The sequence below is a fragment of the Nematostella vectensis genome, chromosome 7 (genome assembly GCF_932526225.1).
Source record: "Nematostella vectensis chromosome 7, jaNemVect1.1, whole genome shotgun sequence".
Taxonomy (NCBI): Eukaryota; Metazoa; Cnidaria; class Anthozoa; order Actiniaria; family Edwardsiidae; genus Nematostella; species Nematostella vectensis.
This window is the reverse complement of record NC_064040.1, coordinates 8,762,575-8,787,727: the sequence shown is the minus strand read 5'-3', so window position 1 is coordinate 8,787,727 and position 25,153 is coordinate 8,762,575. Positions and strand designations below refer to the sequence as shown.

Genomic DNA, 25,153 nt, shown 5'->3' with positions numbered 1-25,153 from the left:
TATTACTATGTTGTTACATTAAAACTGTGCAATGATCATTTTCCATATTGATACCATAGCCATTGTTGAAGAGCACCCTGGAAATCTGTTTCATGACACTATTGTAGACTAATCCCTGTGTGCTTGCATAACAGCCAAGCAAGAGCAAATACTCAGATGAGAACACGTATAACCAGATGGTTAAGATGATGGCTCAGCGGATCCATGTGTTCAAGCAGATGTTTGGAGAGACAGAAGACCAGGTCAATGAGGAAAGGTAAGACACCATTTTTTTCGTGTGTCATTCCAAAACAAAGTGCCTGTAAATGAACAGAGTCAATTGTTTCATTTAATTTGCATGAAAAGACTGGCAGCGTTCATCAGCATTGCAAATCATCTGCAAAGTATCACTTAAAGATTCCAAATGTTTTTTTCATATTTATTTACTAAAAAAACAAGATTGTTAAATCCTAAGCTCACATTATTTTGTTTCTCTAGTCCCGGTGAAGACACGCCTGCAGCAATTTTAGTTCGTAAATTGGTCGCTATCCTTGAATCAGTTGAAAAGCTGCCCGTCTATACATACGACTGCCCCGGATCTGGTCTACAGGTATGAACTAAACATGAAAGGCATTCCGAATGAATACATTTTTTGCTAACCTCAGGCGCCCTGAACACCTTCTATCTGTGAATGTGCCTGAACCTTACCCCATACAGCAAAGCAATGGTAACAGTAAAAATATTTTCTAGTTGCAAAAAGAGACAAGGGGCAGCAACTGGATGCGCAGTATTCTTGCTTTTGTGAAATTGATTAAATATGTTTACTTTCAGGTTCTTACCAGGCGTCTTCGGTTTCAATTAGAAAGAACCCCCGGAGAGAGTGCTTTGATTGACAGGAGTGGGCGTACACTGAAGATGGAACCACTGACCACTGTTGGAGCACTGGAGAGATATCTGCTAAAAATGGTGAGGCATGAGATATGAAATATGGCATTCTTAATACAAATTCTATGAAATTCTATTCTATGATAACTGTGATAATTTTTAACTAAATGTGCTACTATACATGATAAATAGACTCCTTGTTAACTGTCAGTCTGAAAACAAGGGACTTCGGTTATGACCCTGGATGACTGAGCAAGAGCCAAATCATGATCCATCTTAGAGATAATACACTCTTTTTTCACATGTCAATAACATTCTACTCACACCATAATACAATCCAATATTCTTTGTATTAGAGGGCATAATCACATTTTAACCATGCCGTTAACAAATTGCTCCCAACTGATTCTTATCTAGCTATTAAAAGCCTGCCTTGAGACCCTTGGGCTGGAAGTTATCCCTTTTTAGTAACTATTCGTCCTAGGGAAGTACCTAGTGTGGGGAAGCATCCATTTATGATGACTGTTTTTGGAAAACAATAAGTTTTTTTTTCAGTTAAATTTGGTAAATGAAGCATGGAACTTTCAGGTGGTTAATTTTTATATTTCTTCTCACAATTTGTCTTCCAGTATTAGTTTAAAACAATAACTGCTGTGACTAAGTAGAGCTTTTTGACATTGCTTACACATAGCAAACAGGACAGAGCAGGAGTTTAACAAATCAGTGTTAAAATACTGTACCTGGAGGTATATCTTGTCGTCAACTATCCTGGACACAGACATGCAAAATAGCGTCTTTTAAACCTGCAGTGGTGTGCTGGTATATCTTGTTTTTAATAATGCAAGATAACATTTCCAGGTAGCAAAGCAGTGGCACGACTATGATCGATCTACCTTCAACTACATCCGCAAGTTGAAATCTGGCCAACAACTGACCCTGGCACACTCTTCTGACTTTGACGAGAATGGCATCATGTACTGGATCGGCACAAATGGAGGTACTGCACCTGACTGGACTAACCCCGCCTCGGTGGGACTGGTTGTAGTGACGTCCTCAGAGGGGAAGAGCCTTCCATACGGCAAGCTGGAGGACATCTTAAGCCGAGAGTCTGCAGCGCTCAACTGCCACACGAATGATGATAAGTAAGTTGAAGAGGGTAATGGCTGGTATACACCATCGTCATGGCAACATGATGGTATAAGCATAAGGACACAAAAAGGCGAAAGTGAAATAATGATTTATAACATAATGAATTGATGATTAGATAATAATTTGTTGCCTTTGTTAAAGTCATCAATTCTTACTTTCTTTATTTCAGGAATGCTTGGTTTTCTATTGACTCTGGCCTCTGGATAATACCCACATGCTATACATTGCGCCATGCCCGTGGATATGGCCGGTGAGTAAAACACTGACATAAGCACAATAGTAACTAACTGATCTTTTTCTGGGCTGGTGGCTCATAAAATATATCTAAATATTTAGTATATGCATAGTAAAAGACATCACTAAAGAATTTGCTTCATATAACTTAACTTGTATGTTCCATGCAGTTTCCATTCATAAATGTTAGTTGGAGCATAAGCACTGTCACTGAAGGTCCCTGCGGGTTCTTTTAGCCCTAGTGCATCGAGAAGCTCGACCTGTATGTTCTTATCTGAGAAGATGAGAAGATGAAAAACGCCTTTTCTAAGAAGATGAGGGATTCACTGTCCCCAATGTAGAGGAACAGGATTCTACACCACTGAAGAAAAAAACATCCCTAGTTATCCTGACCTCAGACTAAACCTGTTTCCTCTGAAAAGTTAAGCCGGTACAACTAAGCTATTGTCTCACTCCTACACATCGGGCTTTTCATAAACGCTGTGTTTACTTTGGGCTTAAATCAACATTAAACCTACCACTACAGCATCTCTATTGCTCCTTTATCAGGTCTGCCCTGCGCAACTGGTTATTTCAAGCAAGTAAAGATGGCAAACAATGGACCACATTGTACACACACACGGACGATGACTCACTCAATGAACCTGGGTAAGTAGTATACAAAAAACACCAGTACGGCTGAGCGAGCTTTTTGTCAGTGTGCAACAAGCAACCTGCATGCTGCTGCTTATGGAGGTATTCAAGTCGTTATTGCTGTTGCTCCTCTCAGGTCCACAGCATCATGGCCGATAGAACCACCTGAAGATACAAAGGGCTGGAGGCACTTCCGCCTGCAGCAGGCCGGCAAGAACGCTAGTGGTCAGACCCACTATCTGTCTTTGTCTGGTTTTGAACTCTACGGTACTGTGATCGGCGCTGTAGAAGAACCGTTAGGTAAGATTGGCTTTCTGTTTTATGGTGTCGATCTGAAAGTAAGGTATCAACATACGATGGCAATTTCGTTTAGCTTCATTTTTTATGGCTTTGCCGCCTGAAGAGAACAAAAAAGTGTAAGCACAATGTCTTTATTGAATTTCTGAACAAATATCAACAATTGTAATTATATGTTTTGGCAGACGTTTAACTAGGATATTTGGCAAGTAATCGCCTTCTGTTGCAATGAACATTTGTCTTTCCCATTTCACCATATGCAAGTGCAATCAACTTTTTTTTAAAGTTTTTCTACATTTTCTCCCAACAGACTATTGTACATCAAGCGGTAATCAAGCCATAGAATAATTCTTATTTGCTAAACTTTACTTCTTTATCCACACAGTATCAGAGTTCACTTCGTCAAGAACTCTGCAAGACTCTCAGAGCCGCTCTCTCAAACCCTGCTGGTCTCTACACCCTGGCAAAGCTGCAAGAGATGTGGAGGCCGCCCTCCGTCGACAGCGCCGTCTGGTGCGTTCACAGATGCTCAAGCACTTGGGCGTCGGAAGCAGGGTTGTCAGGGGGATGGACTGGAAATGGAAGGACCAGGATGGTACCCCCCCTGGAGAGGGTATGGTCACCTCTGAACTGCATAATGGTAAAGTAACCCACTAACGTTGCAGACACTAATACCTCTAAGAAGACAGCACTTTTCTACACTTGCCCCAGTTGAACCAGTTGCGTTCGGTTGCTCAGAGCATGACCATTTTAGTAGCCAAACAGCAGTACTAGGATAATTTATAATACACCACTGGCATATGACTCGAATTTTTGTCCTTTTTATGGTTACCTTATTGTACCACCGGCATACTTCAGGTCAACTAGCTTGGATAGCATACACTTGGCATCTATAGGTCTGAAGTGGTGAAAGGAGACCTCTCCAGGGCAAGTTGAATTCAAGTATTTGGTGTATTCTAGCTTGAGATCTCGGCCACCCGGCCACAGTTCTAAAAAATAGCAATAGTAAAGATTCTTTCTGCAACTCAATATGATTCACTAACTTAATACCCACACAAGGGAACATGCAGGGTTTTTTTTTTAATAATATGACTCTGACTAACGCTCCCCACCCACACATCTGCAAACCCTTATAGACTAGTCTATGAAAAACGTTTTACCCAAAAATCTTTTTGCTATTCATCATGTCAACTCACCACCTGTGATATTATGATTATTCACATAAATCTGGGTTTAACTCTGCACTGGTTTGGACAGGTTGGGTTGAAGTGTCCTGGAACAATGGTACATCCAACTCATATCGCATGGGTGCTGATGGCAAATATGACCTCAAAGTCATAGAGCCAAACCCCTCAACCACGCCTACTTCCTCCACGCCCACTTCCTCATCCTCCACCAGCACACCTACCACCCTGAACACGGTCACCTCCTCTCTGCTGATGATGCAGGAGCGTCCGTCCACTGCTGACCAAGGTGCATCTTCAGATTCTGGCTCCTCCCAAGAGGTTTCACCCCGCAGTGACCACGACTCCACCCAAGTGAAGGAACAGCAAGTCGGGGGGGAGCAGCAGGAGGCAGAAGAAGAGGTGTCGCCAGAGCCTCTGGTGCTGGAGGGGAGTGAGATGGAGGCTGCTGCGGCAGCTGCAGAGGCAGCCGAGATTGTGGTTGATGATGGGGTGTCCCTTGAAGAGGACAGGGAACCTTCTCCAGACTCGCCCATTCCGCAGGTAGTTGATGCTCCTACCCTTCTGTGCCCAAGGCAGAGAGGTCATGTGTTCGAAATCACATTTGCCTCTCGATAGAGTGTGCCTTAGGCTGCATTCGTACTCATGCTTAAGTGGAAAAAAATGGTTGTCTTAAATTTTCAACAATTTTTCACATGCTATCTCTTGGTACCTATCTTAAGATATATAGAAAGATAATGGTCCTATTAAAAAAAGATTAGCATAAGCCGTTGCTTTTTGCTCACAAACATTTCCTCATAGCATAAAAAAGCGAAAAGAGTATGGCAACGCTTATCATGTCATTTCCAGGGTGACTTTGAGTGCGACATATACCAGACCATGCCACCCCAGCGCTCATCACAAGGCTCTACGCTACTTGGCACAGAGACAGACTTTTCTGGTGCTGATGAGGCGACGGTAGACGAGCCCTTGCCCCAGTCCACCACATCCAGTAATATGGTCAGCGCTAGTACCACTCTCTCTGTCGATGTATCCTCAACTAAAAGGTACTGTTTTATTTGTTTATTTTTCAATTTCATGGTGTTAATTCGACTAACTTAACATTATCTCACTTTTTGGAACATCCCCTTTTAGAACTACACCAAGATGACGGCACTGTGTTTTTGTTTTTGCTGTTGTCCACATCCTTGAGGATTCCTTTGAATTTGATGGACCCGCCCTACGTGTTGCCTTTTTCTTACACTTGCTTAGTATAGTATACTTTATCCTGCCCATATTGTTTTCCATTTTAAACCTGTCGGTCTAACACACCCCTCCTATTCATGTTTATCTCATTGTATTTACTGCCTGTTAAGATGGTTTTGGTGGTTCACAACAACTTTATTCAATCCACCGCCTGCTAAGATGGTCTTGTCGGTTTAACACACCCCTATTCTTGATTATTTTTATTGTATTTACTGCCTGTTAAGATGGTTTCGGTGGTTCACAACACCTTTAGTCATTCCACCGCCTGCTAAGATGGTCTTGTTGGTCCAACACACCCCTATTCTTGATTATTTCATTGTATTTACTGCCTGTTAAGATGGTTTCGGTGGTTCACAACACCTTTAGTCATTCCACCGCCTGCTAAGATGGTCTTGTTGGTCCAACACACCCCTATTCATGTTTAACTCATTGTATTTACAGCCTGCTAAGATGGTCTTGTTGGTCCAACACACCCCTATTCATGTTTAACTCATTGTATTTACAGCCTGCTAAGCATGGTCTTGTTGGTCCAACACACCCCTATTCATGTTTAACTCATTGTATTTACAGCCTGCTAAGATGGTCTTGTTGGTCCAACACACCCCTATTCATGTTTAACTCATTGTATTTACAGCCTGCTAAGCATGGTCTTGTTGGTCCAACACACCCCTATTCATGTTTAACTCATTGTATTTACAGCCTGCTAAGCATGGTCTTGTTGGTCCAACACACCCCTATTCATGTTTAACTCATTGTATTTACAGCCTGTTAAGATGGTTTCGGTGGTTCACAACACCTTTAGTCATTCCACCGCCTGCTAAGATGGTCTTGTTGGTCCAACACACCCCTATTCATGTTACGACTCATTGTATTTACAGCCTGCTAAGATGGTCTTGTTGGTCCAACACACCCCTATTCATGTTACGACTCATTGTATTTACAGCCTGCTAAGATGGTCTTGTTGGTCCAACACACCCCTATTCATGTTTAACTCATTGTATTTACAGCCTGCTAAGATGGTCTTGTTGGTCCAACACACCCCTATTCATGTTTAACTCATTGTATTTACAGCCTGCTAAGATGGTCTTGTTGGTCCAACACACCCCTATTCATGTTTAACTCATTGTATTTACAGCCTGCTAAGCATGGTCTACAGTAGTTGTGCTGCTGGCACCACCCCAACTGGTACACTCCACCTTGTGTCCGATATAGCGAGGTTGGTGAGCGAGCGCGCTTTGTTAGCTCGTCCTATATGGCGCTGTGTGTTTGACATAGTGAGGTTGGTGAGCGAGCACGCTCTGTTGGCTCATCCTCTATGGCGATGTGTGTTTGACATAGTGAGGTTGGTGAGCGAGCATGCTTAGTTAGCTCATCCTATATGGCGCTGTGTGTTTACATAGTGAGGTCGGTGGGCTAGCACGCTTTGTTAGCTCATCCTATATGGCGCTGTGTGTTTGACATAGTAAGGTTGGTGAGCATTTGCGCTTTGTTAGCTCATATGGCGCTGTGTGTTTGACATAATGAGGTTGGTGAGCGAGCCACTCTGTTAGCTCATCCTATATGGCGATGTGTGTTTGACATAATGAGGTTGGTGAGCGAGCCACTCTGTTAGCTCATCCTATATGACGATGTGTGTTTGACATAGTAAGGTTGGTGAGCGAGCACGCTTGTTAGCTCATCCTATATGGCGCTGCGTGTTTGACATAGTGTGTTTGGTGAGCGAGTGCACTTTGTGGAGCTGTATGTTCAATATAGCGCGGTTGGCGAGTAAGCACGCAATATCAGTTTTCCCTATATGGAGCTGCGTGTCTGACGTAGCGAGGTTGATGAGCGATCTCATTGTGTTAGTTTGTTACCATATGCCTTTGTATTTGTATTCGATAAAGTTCGAGTACAGTATTGAACATCTTTTCAGTCCGCATTGGCAACGTTTGAAGGGGTTTCATACCATGGTGTAGATGTGACACGCTACAGTGCTGTTATTTTGTTTTCAGTTTTCACAAAAATTATTCTAGTAGTTCATGTATGCAGGCTGAAAATGCAATGTGGAGACAATCCGACATTTGGTCATCCCTTTCCTTTGGTTCATGGTCATTTCGGTTACGGACACATGATTTCCCGAACAGTGTTCCGAACTGTCCCCATGTTGCCATCAATCCACCGTTCTGAGTTCAGAAAACAAAAGATTATTACTCTCGACTGCATCAACCAAACCTGAATCGATCTTGTAGAGATCAGCCTTTACCTTCACGGTGCCTTTGACACGTTTTTGCGTGTGGCCCTACCAGAAAAGCGCCTATGTTTTTATTAAGGCCAATCACACCTTCATTTTACACTCCCGCTCAATAGCCAGACACGAAAAGCATCCATTTCCACTGAATTTCAATCAAGTCTTGTTTCTTAAGTATCGGAATTCAATAGTGGATGATTATTTTTGACGTTTTCCTTCAAGTGGACTGTTGTACAAAATGATGTGACTCTTGTCATCCCGAATCATGATTAGTTAACTTATTGCTTTGTCTTGTAAGTAATGGCATTTATTGGCACCATGGAATCTCGAAAATATTTTATTTTAGACAATGCTATTGATATATAATTTGGTGGACTAAAAATAGATATTTTATGTATCTGCAGCCTTCTCAGCATGGTTCAAAGCTCTGGTGAGAACATCCCCCGTGGCGGCAGCGGTATACCCCGAGGATCTGATATCGAGGCTGAGGTGTACGAGGCTGTGCGCTCGTCTGGTTTGCTTGATGACATCGGTGATGACGATGACCTTCCTGAGCCAGATGATGAAGATGAGGATGATGATGATGACGAGGACGAAGAAAATGATGAGGAGAACGAGGATGACTATGATGTAGGTCACGTGACTCTTGTACAGTCATAACCCGCGTGTAGGAAACTCTTAGGCGAAAATTATGCCTCTTGATTCAAAAACTATAATTAGATAACAAAAGAACCTGCCTAACCCCCAAAAAATCACAACGTCCTTTCTGTTGTTTTGATCAGCTAAGTGAGGAGGTTGAGCGACCAGGCACTCGGCGACGCACATGGGACGATGAGTTTGTCCTGAAAAGACAATTCTCTGCCCTTGTACCGGCATTTGACCCTCGACCGGGAAGAACCAACGTCCAACAAACACAGGATATAGAAGTCCCACCTCCAGGTACAGTCGATAAAGTCATGGTCTTAGTATATGTCCTCGGGAACATTCAACGAAAACTATCTAAGGAAGATTTTTGGTGGCCGCCCACAAAATCATATTCATAGAATATGTCATAGTCTTAGAATATGTCCTAGGGGCGTTTAAGGAAAACTATCTAAGGGAGATTTGTGGTGGCCGCCCACAAAGTAAATAGTGGGAAACATGCATCCTGTAGTGAACGTACGTTGCATGAAACCGCTTTCTAAAGCTTTTTTGTTTGCTCGAACAGGATCCAAACGCCCATCCACGCCTGAGGAACCCGAGACGCCCGCTCAACCTAGTTTACTACTGTCTATCAGAGGCCCTGCTACACACGGGGTAAGAAAATACTATGATATTCATTTTGCTTGTTGTAGTGTAATTTATAAGGTTTCCAATGGCAACCAAGTTATTCCCTTTCAATGCGACGTGTGCATTAGTGATTTTGTTCCACACTCTTAAAGTACTGAGTACATTTATTTTATCCCTCTTCTTGATTCTTGTGGCATGTTTTGCTTAAGACTTATTTGTGACCCTCCATCTCGTGACTACCTCTAACCTCTCTCAATTATGACATAGCAATCTTAAACCTCTCTAACTTATCTGCCATTACTTACTTGTGACCCTCCATATTGTAGCTGCCTGAGATTGAGATCCCGCTGGATAATCCGGACTCCACCATCTTCTCGTATGTACAACGTGTCACGCTAGCAGCCGGAGGCACCAAGACCGAGCGCATCCGTCGGCTTTGGGAACCCACCTACACGTAAGATAGGGACCGCTTTGTTAGCTAATTCTATATGGTGATGTGTGTTTGACATAGTGAGGTTGGTGAGCGAGCATGCTTAGTTAGCTCATCCTATATGGCGCTGTGTGTTTGACATAGCGAGGTTGGTAAGCGAGCACGCTCTGTTAGCTTATCTTATATGGCGATGTGTGTTTGACATAGTGAGGATGGTGAGCGAGCATGCTTAGTTAGCTCATCCTATATGGCGCTGTGTGTTTGACATAGCGAGGTTGGTAAGCGAGAACGCTCTGTTAGCTCATCTTATATGGCGATGTGTGTTTGACATAGTGAGGATGGTGAGCGAGCATGCTTAGTTAGCTTATCCTATATGGCGATGTGTGTTTGACATAGCGAGGTTGGTGAGCGAGCACGTTCTGTTAGCTAATCTCATATGGCGCTGTGTGTTTGACATAGCGAGGTTGGTGTGCGAGCACGCTTTGTTAGCTTATGCTCTATGTCGCTGTGCACCCAATATAGCGAGGTTGGTGTGCGAGCACGTTCTGTTAGCTCATCTCATATGGCCCTGTGTGTTTGACATAGCGAGGTTGGTGAGCGAGCATGCTTTGTTAGCTCATCCTATATGGTGATGTGTGTTTGACATAGTGTGTTTGGTGAGCGAGTGCGCTTTATGGAGCTGTGTGTCCGAGATAGCGTGGTTGGCGAGCAAGCACGCGAGCGTATCCGTCGGCTTTGGGAACCCACTTACACGTAAGATAGGGACCGCTCTTGTGCACATGATTTCTTAGTGCAAGTTGTCTACACAGACGTACTAAAGTAGATCCTCTGTCATACACAGGATAACTTACCGGGAAGCACGAGACCCGAATGATCAGGAGTTACTCGATAGGGAGAAAGTGAGGGAAAGCAGTGAATCGCCGGTAAGGACATTTTGATTAATAATATTATTAATAATATTATTAATCAAAATATTAATAATTAATCAAATTAATATTTGATTAATATTATTATTATTATTATTATTATTATTATTATTATTATTATTATTATTATTATTATTATTATTATTATTATTATTATTATTATTATTATTATTATTATTATTATTATTATTATTATTATTATTATTATTATTATTATTATTATTATTATTATTATTATTATTATTATTATTATTATTATTATTATTATTATTATTATTATTATTGAAGGTAGCCACACGTGGCGATGGAATGTGACTATTTTAGCCCTTGGTGACCGAGGGCAACGGAACTCCTGTCGAAAAGAAAAATATTGTAGTTTTACGTGTGTAGATATGTGATTTTACAGTGACCGAGATCCATGTCAAACTGATTATTATACACGTTATTCAGAAAACGTGAGCAAACAGCGAATTGCAAACAGCGAATTGCAGTTCCAAGACCGAAAGATTGATACGTAATAAGATCAAGATTCCGTAGAACTGCCATCTGCCGTTTGCAATGGCAACGTTTTTTGAATAGTGGGGAGGGGGGGGGGCTTAAAGCCGCATTGTCACCAGTTTACTTCCGGTCGTTTACGTAACAATCTCCGACGATTTTTAACGGAAAACGTGAAAATATTTCAATATTGTGAAAGCAGTTTGTCTATTGGAAGTTTCTTTGAGGATGTGATTGATAATTTAGCGCGGATTCTAAACAGTTAAACAGTGCGGCTCTAATAAAGAGAGGGCGCTTCCAAAAGCCCTTTTTCCCGTTTTTGACACTAAGTATTTTGGGTCCCTTCTAAAGTCAATGATACTATAAACTGAGATTGATTATCATCTTGTCTTCTCATTAACGATGGAACTGGCGTACATTCAAACCAAGAAAGAATCCCTTGAACTCTTGATAACATGTTACGTTAAATATTTTTTGGCTGGTCTTGTATTTAACAATTATACCATTTCCATTGAGGTGGATAGTGGCGAAATATCTACCGAGAGCGGAAGGCTCTCTTCCTCTGTGGTGCAAAGTTACACCAGCCATTTTGCTTGATTCCGGGGCGCAGGAAAATATCCACCTCCTAGGAGGTGTATATTGGATTTTATCCCGAGTTTCTTAAGCAATCAAATCGCTTGTTCTTGCGAGGTTTCCGAGTTTTATACACTAATTTGGCTTATATTTTTGTAGCTCAATTGAACATTTTTGCTCTGAAAGCTGGAGATTGGTGAGGCTTATTAGAGACTTTAAAGACATGGGGGGGAGGGGGAGGGCTTAAAAAGATGGGGGGAGGGGCAAGCTTTATAAAGCTTCGAGGGTAGTGAACTAAACTAAGCCATGTATATCAGATCCAGTGGAGTTCAACGTACATGGAGCATTGCCTTGGCACGGATGAGCTGCCCAAAAGTGAAGTAATCGCTTTCCTTCAGCAGCACGCAGACACTGCCTTCCTCAAGAAGTGGAAGCTCACGGGGACCCTCAAGGCCATCCGCAAGAACAGGAACTGCTCACAACTAGTGGCAGCCTACAAGGTAATCAGGAACTGCTCACAACTAGTGGCAGCCTACAAGGTAACCAGGAACTGTTCACAACTAGTGGCAGCCTACAAGGTAACCAGGAACTGCTCACAGCTAGTGGCAGCCTACAAGGTAATCAGGAACTGTTCACAACTAGTGGCAGCCTACAAGGTAACCAGGAACTGTTCACAGCTAGTGGCAGCCTACAAGGTAACCAGGAACTGTTCACAGCTAGTGGCAGCCTACAAGGTAACCAGGAACTGCTCACAACTAGTGGCAGCCTACAAGGTAATCAGGAACTGCTCACAGCTAGTGGCAGCCTACAAGGTAACCAGGAACTGTTCACAACTAGTGGCAGCCTACAAGGTAACCAGGAACTGTTCACAGCTAGTGGCAGCCTACAAGGTAACCAGGAACTGCTCACAACTAGTGGCAGCCTACAAGGTAATCAGGAACTGCTCACAGCTAGTGGCAGCCTACAAGGTAATCAGGAATTGCTCACAACTAGTGGCAGCCTACAAGGTAATCAGGAACTGTTCACAGCTAGTGGCAGCCTACAAGGTAATCAGGAATTGCTCACAACTAGTGGCAGCCTACAAGGTAATCAGGAACTGTTCACAGCTAGTGGCAGCCTACAAGGTAACCAGGAACTGTTCACAACTAGTGGCAGCCTACAAGGTAACCAGGAACTGCTCACAACTAGTGGCAGCCTACAAGGTAATCAGGAACTGCTCACAGCTAGTGGCAGCCTACAAGGTAACCAGGAACTTAATAGCCGCCGTAGTAAGCACAATGGGTAAGATGTGAACGAGCAGACCTACAAAGTAATCAGGAACTCAATTGCCGACATAGCAAGCACAAAGGGTAAGATGAGTGCGTTTGAAGTGAAGGGGGAAGAGCTTAGTTCTTCTCCCCTATGCGTGCACGGTCTCTTTTTTCTTACAGTTAAGGCGGTGTGCAATCCGTGCCAAGTTTGTAATTTAGAAAATTCACGTTTTGTTAGAGGTTCACAGGTCACAGGATTCATTGCTAATCGACCGGGATTGCAACAAGCACTTCTTGTTTCCTTTTAAGGAATTCTTGAAGACCTATGATGGGGCTGACTCGAGACCAGGCCACAAGGACGAACACGAAGCACAGGGTACCCGTAAAACATCACGAGGAGGAACAACCCCCAAGGATGACCTCGCTCCGGTCGTGGACATATTACAGCTTCTACGACTTCTCAACGCTATCTCGGTCTCTTCTGCTCAGCATTTTGGCAAGGAGGGTAAGTTGCATATGTGCCTACCGCAAAGCACCAAATGGCAGTAGGCAATAAAGGAGTACCTATTTAGCGGTTAACCGCTATAGGCCACACATATGTGTTACTATTACATCTATGTAGCATCCATGAAAATTGTCGGCGATATTCACTGTAACTTATGCCGTATTTTCGGCTCCCTTGACTTATGTTTTTACGACATGTTTTTGTCTTATCGTTTAGCCACCTCTCACTTATATTTTTTTAACAATTCTGCTGGCGACACAGAATTGTTTTTCAACTATCCAAGAAACATTTTCGTGTGTGAGTACAAGAATATTGCCGTGTCCTACAATGTTTTAGGAGGGGGATAAACTAAGAAAAATGTTGCACGCTACATATCGCGCGCGTAATATCCTGATATAGGCCTAGTCTTAACGCAATCTTTAACTCTTCCAGGAAACATGTTGCACCCTACATATTGCGCGCAGATGGTTGTTTTTTTGCCTAGTCTTATCGCAGTCTTTATCTCTTCCTAGCTGATGAGAAGTACGGGTTTATTGTCGGTCAGGAGGATTTCAGTAGCAACAAACTCACAACCAAGCTAATGCAGCAAATACAGGTTAGTGATTGGCTTGTATGAAACGAAAACAGATAAAGAAAAATCGTCGAATAAGCCAGATTATGTCGAGTTTCATTTATTGGAAATCTTTGTATACAGTGTTACCTCTATTGTTCATTGTGTGGTCGGCCCTGTAGGGCCCTGGAATGGTTATCAGCATTTTGTATATTCCTGTTAATGGTAAAAGGGAAAAAAAAACTATTGAAATTATATAATTTACTCTGATGATTTACTATCTAATTGATATGATAACAAGCGAAGAGAAGGCTCCGTAATAAAAGAAGTCATTAAAGCCCCCCACCTAAGGGTTAATGATGTAATGGTTAACATACGTTTTCTATGTGTGCTATTCCAGGACCCGTTGGTGCTGGCGAGTGCAGCGTTACCTGAGTGGTGTGGCCAGCTGACGTCACTCTGCCCCATGCTCCTGCCGTTCGAGACAAGACAGCTGTACTTCTCCTGCACTGCCTTTGGATGTTCACGGTGAGTCGCGACCACATAATTACTTTTGACTATTTGACAATTCCATAGCGCTATGGGAAACAAAACGAGACCTGATCAAATGTGCTTGCCATGCGACGGACTTTATTTTTCAGTATAGAAACAGGCTGATGGATGTTAAGCACGAGTGGGACTTAGTTTGTAAGACGCTTTCCTGAGGAGGGAGCAATAGGCCTGTTACCCAAGCAATTCTCTACCTCCGTCAGTACCTATTTTCCACCGCCCTTATCCTGGGTACCAGAGGCTCGAGCTCAAAGCTTCGCTTTGCTCCTCGTAGCCAAGTGACAGTAAAAAAGTGAAGCTCGAACCTCTGGTACCTAGGGTTCACAGCCCTGTGCGATGGCGCTATGATGGAAAGAACATTCCATCATTCATACTTCTATTTTCTTCGCCCCTTCCTCTAATCCCCTTCTCTCATCGTTGACATATGTTGCTGTTATACTCAGCAGAGTCATTGAAGTCTAATGGTCCAACTTGCTTGGCATATTTCATTAGCGAACTAAATCCGCGAGAATCAATGTGAATTTTAACCCATCCTACAATAAAAACGTCTCGGTTATATTTCCAAAGTATCGAACAATGCAGGCGGTGTAGTTATTTATTTGTTTAAAAATGAGCGGGGAAATATGCGGGAGCTTAAAATGACAGCACGCAGGGACGGGACCAGGATTTCCAAATAGGGGAGGGGGGCCCCTAGATCCTCCCGAGGTAGATTGGCCTTTGTCTGAATGAGCGAAAGGTAATATTATTCAATCATGTTGTTTGTTGATGCAGAGCGATTGTGTGGCTCCAATCTAAGCGCGACACAGCGATAGATCGCAACCGCACCTCCTCGTTCAGACGCGATGACCCTCACGAGTTCAAGATCGGCCGACTCAAGCACGAGAGAGTACGAGTTCCCCGAGGAGAGACGGTAAGGAGAAAGCTAGTTAAGGCAGTTAACGACTTCTGTTGATTCTTCAGTAAGCGATTGGCCGTTGATTCATGCAGATCACTCTTTCAAGGAACTTGTAGTCACGAGTCAGCGTCTTCTGTAGAATGTTCACTAGGCGATTGGCCGTAGATTTGAACGCTCTGTCACTCGTACATTTTTGAGTTGCGAATTGTCTCGCGAAAAAAAAGAACTCGAGTCGCACGTAAAGTTTTCGCTGAGACACGTTAGAAAACGCGCAATCCTTTTTTCGGGAAACTAGTTTCAATAGAAAAAACATACGTGTTACAGAGCCTTACAAGACTCGTAGGAACCGGTAACATAAATTTACATGCATTTTTCTGCCTAGTTATTTAACAAGGCCTTGAATGCTTTGAAAAGAAAAGAAATTAGTGTAGGATAGGAGTATTGTACAACTTTTTTTTGTTTTTCTTTACAGTTCTTGGACTGGGCAGCCTCTATTCTCAGATATCACGCCGAGAGGAAGTCGGTGCTCGAGGTGAGATAAGTGACATAACCCTTGTAAAACTTTTTATTTTAAGTACTGATATACCCTATTTATAGGGTATTAAATATTTCTATATACTATAAAATATTTCAGGGATGGGTGGTGCTGCATATTTGTATTATATGTTGAAGTGGATTTTTTCAGCGGATGTTGGTTTTTGGGCTATTTTGTTTAGAAGGGTTTTTAGCGGGTGGGGGATCTTTTATGGGAAAAGAGAATGCTCCAACTCTCCCTCTTGCTGTTTGTAGCCTTCGAGGGATACAGGCCTGCGTCGGTCTCTTTAGGGATTTGGGCCTATTAACTTTCTACCTGTAGGTGGGGTTAGAGGGGGAGGGATATTGGTATCATCTCTTGAGTGATGTGGGCCTAATAACCTTATGCTGTTGCTGTCGGTTGAGTGTGAGGCAAGGTATGGAACCGTCTCTTGAGCGATGCCAGGTCTGATAACCTTATTCTTTGCTGTAGGTGGAGTTCGAGGGCGAAGAAGGTACAGGCCTCGGTCCCTCACTCGAGTTCTACGCACTATTCGCCGCCGAGCTGCAGAGGAAGAGTCTTGGCATGTGGGTGTGTGAGGACGACGCTCCACAAGAACTCGTCAGAGAGGTACGTCACAACATCCAAGCCACAAGCTTCATAATAAAATGTACTATTGTCTATTCTATCAATAAAATTAGAACAGGGATTTCGGTCATTTAGAAATCTCCCATCCTATCCTTATCTTAGGTCTTCGTAACTAATCTTATGCCTTTAGCTCGAACTTGTATCTGCGCTCTAATTGTATAATGCGAGGGTTGCTATCTTTGACATATCTATTTTAATTTTATTTATCAAACAGCGGTCTGATGATTTTTCAATTCACCTTGAGTCCTAAAACGACGCACGAAGTCCAATCTAAGTACCTTATTACACTTAATTTTCGCGACGTCAAAATTTCGCGAAATGTGCTGTAATCATCAAAACTGAAACAATTTGTAACAAAAAGATGCGTGGGCTAAATTTAGTCCAACTCAACCCCTTACCGTACTATATGTAGATTAGATGACTAAATAGACAAGGTGTTTCCATAAAGCTTATTAAACGGCCAATATTCTCCCAAAGGCTTCTTGTGTACTCACTTAATTTTCGCGCATTCTTATTTTCGCGCATTCTTATTTTCGCGACAATTAATTTTCGCGTCACTTTATTTTCGCGAATCTTTTTAAATAGCGAAAATAAAGTTACGAGAAAATTAAGTGTAATAAGATAAGATGAATTTGACACTCGTGACATACCCATAGGAGTTAGATGCTGTTAATTAGGCAATGTCATCTAATAGATGACAAAAATAGTCAAGATTTGTTAATTCTCCTTTTTGGAATGTATTTGATGCATCAAATGATCGTTTATTTATTGGGCGCTAATGTTGGGTGCTACAAATAGCGGTTGATTGGACAAAATTTTTAAATATTCTTTTCCAATCAGGTGGATATCGGCCACGGTGTTCGGCCACGCGGATATTACGTCCAGCGATCGTCAGGTCTCTTTCCTGCTCCCCTGCCTCAAGATCTCCCAGACACCGAGCGGGTTGCCTCCTTCTTCAATCTTCTTGGTATCTTCCTGGCGAAAAGCTTGCAGGACAATCGCCTTGTAGACATCCCTCTTTCAATACCCTTCCTAAAGCTCATGTGCTCCGGTGGTAACGCTATTATGAGCCGCTTCACCATTCTACCATCCGGTTCCGGTAGCTCCTCCCGGCTGCGACACCACAGCATGAACCTAGAAGACAGTATCTGTTCAAGTAACTGGAGAAGCTCGATTGATGATAATACTAATGAGTTGGACCGGCCCTCCTTGGAGGACAACCAGAACACAATCAACAAAATCGACTCGTATTCCAAGGAGCAAGAGATTATTAAAGAAGATCTTAAGGACGATGATGAGGCAGAGCTGAAGACAGGCAGTTGTGAGGATGTGTCGGCACTGGTGCTGGAGCCGTGCTGGTTTGCTGGACTTTTGGACGAGGACATGGCTGATGTGGATCCCCACAGGGCTTCATTCCTGGACCAACTAAAGGACATGGTTGCTCGTAGGGATGCGATACTTAACGATGACTCACTCTCTACTGACGAAAAGAAAGTTAAAGTGCAGAAATTGAAATTTAAGACATCGACAGAAGTGGAGTGTTCCTTGGAAGATCTTGGGTAAGCAAGTTTTATATCTTATCAGACATGACGGGAAAACATGACTTAACGCTTCAAATAAGCTCATTTCAGATCTGATAAGGCATAGTGAGTAATAGCAAACAAAATGTCAAATGCGACTTTTTTTAAATTGATGCGACTTTTTTGTAAAGTGACATTGAAATTTGAGCTTTTCGTCCCTGAGCTCATTCATAGCGCAAGAATTATCAAGGGAAAAAAAATCTTAAAAAGCAAAAATTTCGGCCTCACGATATTTGTGTTTCAAAAATCAGTCCGGAATACAAGGAACCGGTGGCCATTGTAAGAAATTGTGTATTCTTTCTCTATCTCGAATTGCGAATTTTCAAGGTTTTTCCGTCATTTCACCTTATCATAGGAAATTAACACCCATATTAGCTAACGTTGATTTTCATTAACGCCAATTAAATTAACTCGAACCAGGGTGCACGTTTGGTGCAATTTCAGAACATTAACGCGAACCATTCAAATAAAGATAATTAACGCTGTTACACAATCACCTAACGTTAACCCAAAACCAGATTCTTACAAACCAAAACAAGTCCACTGTTAATTATTCTAACTTCTTTCAACAACAACCTGCGTCCGATTTCATGTATCTCCGGTATAATCGTACCCTCTTGGCCAGAGCTTTCTGTGTCCGCAGAGGTTGATTGGTTGATGTGGAGCAAAGTAAATGAGCGGCACAGAAAGCTCTGCGCAGGAGGGTTGTATAATCTAGTATCTAAATAAGTCAACAATGTAGATCATGATCAAGTTAACGCTCTACATGTTAAAATAATCATAAAGTCAACAAGGTAATTCTTGTAAAATCGGTAAATTTTTATTTTAGAGCAGGAGCGGCCCCCCGCCCCCTTATTTTCAGAGATTTGGCTTAAAAATAACAAGATTATAAGGAAATATACGGAAGAACAATAAGTCACGCCTCCCGTTTCTTAAACCTTTTGCTTCGGCCCCCCTTTTTAATTTTCTGGATCCGCCCCTGTAGAGCACTACGCCTATATGCAGCTGACATTTGTAGAATGCCGCAGCGTTATTAACAATGAACGAATTTCTATTCTCTTTTGCAGCATTACGTTTCAGTTTTCTCCATCTTCAAAAGTATATGGCTTCGCATCAACAGATCTTTTGCCACAAGGCGACGAATTGGTAGGTTTGTTAGCGGATATTGCATCCTGTACACTGCATTCGAAAGGAACTCATTTCTGACGAGGCACTGAAGGACTTGTGCTGCCTTGTACAGGGAGACTTGTTTGCGGAGACACATTTTATCGAAATTTTAATGTCATGAAATTTTAACGTTTTCAATGTCTGCTTGCATGAGATATCAAACCGAGATAATAGTAGTAGTAGCTTTATTTTAAGAGGGTAACACTTGTGAGTGTGATCCACTTACAAACTTCTGGCCCTCCGCACGAATCAAATTACAACAATTATAATAATAAATAACAAAACAGATAATATTTATAGTGAAATAGAATTAAAACCCAAGTCCGAGGCTTGACATTGGGATATAGTGTAAGCGCATTGCAGCTTTGAAAGCCGCACTGGATGGCCGCTTTTTTTCTATTCTCCCGGAAGGATGTTCCAAAGTTTCGTCGCTGTCAACCTAAAAGTTCTCTGTGAAAACTTTCCCACATTCCTACTGCCTTCTCTTGTCTACAAGCAGCTTTTTCAAGATGGTAACACTTTCTGAGTGTCACAGACTGTGATAATGAATATGTTATTGTTCTATTTGTACCAGCTGCTGACACTCGACAATGCAGACACGTACATCGAGCTGCTTACTAACTTCTGTCTGTACTCGGGCATAAGAAAGCAGATGGATGCCTTCAAAGACGGCTTCAACCGGGTAAGCCCCCCCTCCCCGCCCGCTCACCCTATCCCTACAGAATTCCACATAGAGAAGCTGCAATGTTCCCAATTTGTTTATCCTCCCCCCATCATTGATTCCTCCGTCCCCTATCAGCCCCAAGTTTTCCCAATGGAAAAGGACACAATAACCCACTCTAAGGTTATGGATTCATTGGTGTATACCACTCCCTCGGGTTTTCCCTATGGAAACGCTTCAATGACCCACTCTAAGGTTATAAGTTCATTGGTGTATACCACTCCCTCGGGTTTTCCCTATGGAAACGCTTCAATGACCCACTCTAAGGTTATGGATTCATTGGTGTATACCACTCCCTCGGGTTTTACCTTTGGAAACGCTTCAATGACCCACTCTAAGGTTATAAGTTCATTGTTGTCTCTCAGGTTTTCCCCATGGAAAAGCTGCAAATGTTCTCTCCGGAGGAGCTCCAGCTAATGTTGAGCGGTGAGCAAGTGCCAGAATGGACACGCGAGGACATACTGAACTACACGGAGCCTAAGTACGGTTACAGCAAGGAGAGCCCAGGCTTCCAGAGATTCGTTAACGTGCTGGCGAGTATGGAGGGCGATGATAGGAAGGTAGGATCTCTTCTTGATTAAATAGAACGTACTTTAGAAGAAAGTGGTAGAAAATAAAACACACTTTCACTTACGTTTTGCACGTGTCACGCTGCATCAGACTAAGGTGATTTATTTTTTTTTGTTATTTATTGCGATTTTATTTTGAATATTGAAAACTCGAAATCATGCATTATTAAACCCCTCTCGTTGGTTTATGTGTTTCCAGGCTGTTAACCTCTCTCGTTGGTTTATGTGTTTCCATCCTGTTAACCTCTCTCGTTGGTTTATATGTTTCCAGGCTGTTAACCTCTCTCGTTGCTTTATGTGTTTCCAGGCTGTTAACCTCTCTCGTTGGTTTATGTGTTTCCATCCTGTTAACCTCTCTCGTTGGTTTATATGTTTCCAGGGTGTTAACCTCTCTTGTTGGTTTATGTGTTTCCAAGCTGTTAACCTCTCTCGTTGGTTTATGTGTTTCCAGGCTGTTAACCTCTCTCGTTGGTTTATCTGTTTCCAGACTGTTAACCTCTCTCGTTGGTTTATGTGTTTCCAGGCTGTTAACCTCTCTCGTTGGTTTATGTGTTTCCAGACTGTTAACCTCTCTCGTTGGTTTATGTGTTTCCAGACTGTTAACCTCTCTCGTTGGTTTATGTGTTTCCAGGCTGTTAACCTCTTTCGTTGGTTTATGTGTTTCCAGACTGTTAACCTCTCTCGTTGGTTTATGTGTTTCCAGGCTGTTAACCTCTCTCGTTGGTTTATGTGTTTCCAGGCTGTTAACCTCTCTCGTTGGCTTATGTGTTTCCAGGCTGTTAACCTCTCTCGTTGGTTTATGTGTTTCCATCCTGTTAACCTCTCTCGTTGGTTTATATGTTTCCAGGATGTTAACCTCTCTCGTTGGTTTATGTGTTTCCAAGCTGTTAACCTCTCTCGTTGGTCTATGTGTTTCCAGGCTGTTAACCTCTCTCGTTGGTTTATGTGTTTCCAGACTGTTAACCTCTCTCGTTGGTTTATGTGTTTCCAGGCTGTTAACCTCTTTCGTTGGTTTATGTGTTTCCAGACTGTTAACCTCTCTCGTTGGTTTATGTGTTTCCAGGCTGTTAACCTCTCTCGTTGGTTTATGTGTTTCCAGGCTGTTAACCTCTCTCGTTGGCTTATGTGTTTCCAGGCTGTTAACCTCTCTCGTTGGTTTATGTGTTTCCATCCTGTTAACCTCTCTCGTTGGTTTATATGTTTCCAGGATGTTAACCTCTCTCGTTGGTTTATGTGTTTCCAAGCTGTTAACCTCTCTCGTTGGTTTATGTGTTTCCAGGCTGTTAACCTCTCTCGTTGGTTTATGTGTTTCCACGCTGTTAACCTCTCTCGTTGGTTTATGTGTTTCCAGGCTGTTAACCTCTCTCGTTGGTTTATGTGTTTCCAGACTGTTAACCTCTCTCGTTGGTTTATGTGTTTCCAGGCTGTTAACCTCTCTCGTTGGTTTATGTGTTTCCACGCTGTTAACCTCTCTCGATAGTTTATGTGTTTCCAGACTGTTAACCTCTCTCGTTGGTTTATGTGTTTCCAGACTGTTAACCTCTCTCGTTGGCTTATGTGTTTCCAGGCTGTTAACCTCTCTCGTTGGTTTATGTGTTTCCATCCTGTTAACCTCTCTCGTTGGTTTATATGTTTCCAGGATGTTAACCTCTCTCGTTGGTTTATGTGTTTCCAAGCTGTTAACCTCTCTCGTTGGTCTATGTGTTTCCAGGCTGTTAACCTCTCTCGTTGGTTTATGTGTTTCCAGACTGTTAACCTCTCTCGTTGGTTTATGTGTTTCCAGGCTGTTAACCTCTTTCGTTGGTTTATGTGTTTCCAGACTGTTAACCTCTCTCGTTGGTTTATGTGTTTCCAGGCTGTTAACCTCTCTCGTTGGTTTATGTGTTTCCAGGCTGTTAACCTCTCTCGTTGGCTTATGTGTTTCCAGGCTGTTAACCTCTCTCGTTGGTTTATGTGTTTCCATCCTGTTAACCTCTCTCGTTGGTTTATATGTTTCCAGGATGTTAACCTCTCTCGTTGGTTTATGTGTTTCCAAGCTGTTAACCTCTCTCGTTGGTTTATGTGTTTCCAGGCTGTTAACCTCTCTCGTTGGTTTATGTGTTTCCACGCTGTTAACCTCTCTCGTTGGTTTATGCGTTTCCAGGCTGTTAACCTCTCTCGTTGGTTTATGTGTTTCCAGACTGTTAACCTCTCTCGTTGGTTTATGTGTTTCCAGGCTGTTAACCTCTCTCGTTGGTTTATGTGTTTCCACGCTGTTAACCTCTCTCGATAGTTTATGTGTTTCCAGACTGTTAACCTCTCTCGTTGGTTTATGTGTTTCCAGACTGTTAACCTCTCTCGTTGGCTTATGTGTTTCCAGACTGTTAACCTCTCTCGTTGGTTTATGTGTTTCCAGGCGTTCTTACAGTTCACTACAGGCTGTTCCTCTCTGCCACCTGGGGGACTCGCTAACCTCCATCCACGCCTGACGGTGGTGCGCAAGGAAGGAGAGGGTGACGGCACCTACCCCTCCGTCAACACCTGCGTCCATTACCTCAAACTGCCCGAGTACAGCTCCGAGGAGATCCTACGGGAGAGGCTGCTTGCCGCCACAAAAGAGAAGGGGTTTCACCTGAACTAAATAAAGGGTTGAGGGTTAACCTCCAAGCGCTTGAGATGACTATATTCCCGAAGATATCGTATGGATGAAATGTTCCTTGCTTTAGCCACAGAAGAGAAGGGGTTTCACCTGAACAGAATAAAGGGTTGAGGGTTAACCTCCAAGCGCTTGAGGGGACTATATTCCCGAAGATATCGTATGGATGAAATGTTCCTTGCTGCAGCCACAGAAGAGAAGGGGTTTCACCTGAACTGAATAAAGAATTGAGGGTTAACCTCCAAGCGCTTGAGGGGACTATATTCCCGAAGATATCGTATGGATGAAATGTTCCTTGCTGCTGCCACAGAAGAGGGCTTTCATATCACTGGAACAAAGTGGAGTCAACTTCGAAACGCTTGACAGGAGTAAAGATCCGTGGAGATCCCGAGAGGGAGTTTTCTGGCTGCCACAAGACCACCTGAACAATTGAAATGATGGAAAGGGAACGAGAGGCCACCTAAGCTGGGCTTCCAAGCGCTTTGTGAGTGAACATTGAGTACCGAGTCAAACAAATTTTGGGACAAAACGAACGACTTCCAACGGACATATAAAGGTTCTTTTTTTTATATCTAGGAGGTTTTAAGCTAAACATTGCGAAAAGGTGAAAAAGCGGATAAACTAGGGCTACCATTATTTTAAGCTGAAGACACTAACAAAGGAAAAATAAATTAATAGATTCAGAAGAGGACAGGAGCAGACTGAAACTGTAGTCAAGTATAATAGGGATGACAGTTAAGGTGACAAGAAGCAACTTTCTTATCTCCTTTTAGTGGAAGACAGACCTAGAGCTAATTGCAGTAAGCTCAGTCTAGCCGTTAAAAGAACAGGATTAGCTCGTTTGCTTATCAGGTTATTGATTTTGAGTTTTGTATTGATATTTTTTACTATTTGATATTGATTATCCATCTGTTAGAGGTTTGGTGCCCAAATAGCTATTTTTTTTTCTTCCTGCTTGCATTTAACATGACTTTGCAACAGTCATGTGTTAGCCATGTGGCCATTTAGTTCTTCTCACTGGCTGGCAGTCCCCCGATCCAACATAGTAAGAATTTCAAACCTGCTTAATAAAGAATGCATATTACGAATGTCATGACTCCTGATATTTTTTGTCTATACTAGCAAACTAAATTTTGCTTTTTGTAAACTTTTTTGTACTTTGTTTTCTAAACCTAATATTCACCATGTTGGGGTAGAATGGGTGTTGATCTAGCATATGTTCGCGCTGTGCAGTTAAATGGTTCTGAAGACCGGTAATTCGTTCAAACTGCTGACTGGCGAAAAAGAATTAATGTCATGAATGTATTTTTCATCTCTTTGTTTCTTTTAATTAGACTGCATTGGTTTTCGTGTGTTCCGTGACACATAGAATTAAGTAGTAATTCTTACCCTATATCAAGAAGGGTGTGCCGATATAATAACCCATTGGACCCTAAACCGGTTTGTACCGGATTTAGGTAGTACCCATAAAGAACGCCAAGGTTACAAATCTGTATTGAACACCCCCTCGATTAACCTTCCTCTCCCTTCCAGCTTAAAAACAACGGCAAAGCAATTCCGGTTATATAATTTAAGTAAAATTGCCTTTTTGCTTAATTTAAGTAGAAGCGTCTTGCTCGACGTCAAAAAAACGCTTGCTACGCAGGCTATAATTCAACGTGATCCTGACTAAAATAAGAACCTCGCTACACTTGGGGTTTCTGATATTGTTAGTGAACACCCCTCCTTTCTATTGAACCCCCCTCCCTTTTGAATCCCACGCAACCAAAAGGAACCCAATAAGAACGCCTGGGATTAGGCTGAACACAGGAAATCGGGCAAAAAATCTCGGGGACAAGGCTAAACACAGGAAATCGTGCAAAAAATACCGGGGACAAGGCTAAAAACAGGAAATCCGGCAAAAATCCCGGGGACACGGCTAAACACAGGAAACCCGGTAAGAACCCCTGGGACAAGGCTAAACAACACAGGAAACCCGGTAAGAACCCCTGGGACATAGCTAAGCACAGGAAACCCAGTAAGAACCCCGGGACATGGTAAA

General features: G+C 42.6%; 1 protein-coding gene across 4 annotated transcripts in view; it reads left to right on the top strand.

Moving 5' to 3' along the window:
- LOC5512974 (E3 ubiquitin-protein ligase HECTD1-like) overlaps nt 1-24,200 on the top strand; it is a 35,136-nt gene extending 10,936 nt beyond the window's left edge. Inside the window, exons 14-41 of one of the 4 annotated variants that reach the window (XM_048729906.1) lie at nt 135-256; nt 478-589; nt 811-945; nt 1,723-2,006; nt 2,183-2,263; nt 2,797-2,895; nt 3,017-3,180; nt 3,563-3,790; nt 4,435-4,904; nt 5,211-5,407; nt 6,742-6,822; nt 8,241-8,466; nt 8,619-8,775; nt 9,044-9,132; nt 9,432-9,559; nt 10,377-10,458; nt 11,847-12,029; nt 13,089-13,284; nt 13,797-13,879; nt 14,235-14,362; nt 15,155-15,293; nt 15,751-15,810; nt 16,285-16,422; nt 17,281-17,999; nt 19,088-19,166; nt 19,762-19,869; nt 20,274-20,468; nt 22,873-24,200. In XM_048729906.1, the coding sequence (XP_048585863.1) occupies nt 135-256; nt 478-589; nt 811-945; nt 1,723-2,006; nt 2,183-2,263; nt 2,797-2,895; nt 3,017-3,180; nt 3,563-3,790; nt 4,435-4,904; nt 5,211-5,407; nt 6,742-6,822; nt 8,241-8,466; nt 8,619-8,775; nt 9,044-9,132; nt 9,432-9,559; nt 10,377-10,458; nt 11,847-12,029; nt 13,089-13,284; nt 13,797-13,879; nt 14,235-14,362; nt 15,155-15,293; nt 15,751-15,810; nt 16,285-16,422; nt 17,281-17,999; nt 19,088-19,166; nt 19,762-19,869; nt 20,274-20,468; nt 22,873-23,097 (4,908 nt within the window). In that variant the 3' untranslated portion in view covers nt 23,098-24,200. Of the gene's footprint in view, nt 1-134; nt 257-477; nt 590-810; nt 946-1,722; nt 2,007-2,182; nt 2,264-2,796; nt 2,896-3,016; nt 3,181-3,562; nt 3,818-4,434; nt 4,905-5,210; nt 5,408-6,741; nt 6,823-8,240; nt 8,467-8,618; nt 8,776-9,043; nt 9,133-9,431; nt 9,560-10,376; nt 10,459-11,846; nt 12,030-13,088; nt 13,285-13,796; nt 13,880-14,234; nt 14,363-15,154; nt 15,294-15,750; nt 15,811-16,284; nt 16,423-17,280; nt 18,000-19,087; nt 19,167-19,761; nt 19,870-20,273; nt 20,469-22,872 lie in introns of all 4 variants that reach the window. The other 3 variants (XM_048729908.1, XM_048729907.1, XM_048729905.1) reach the window with 3 other exon arrangements.
- The last annotated feature ends 953 nt before the right edge of the window (nt 24,201-25,153 follow it).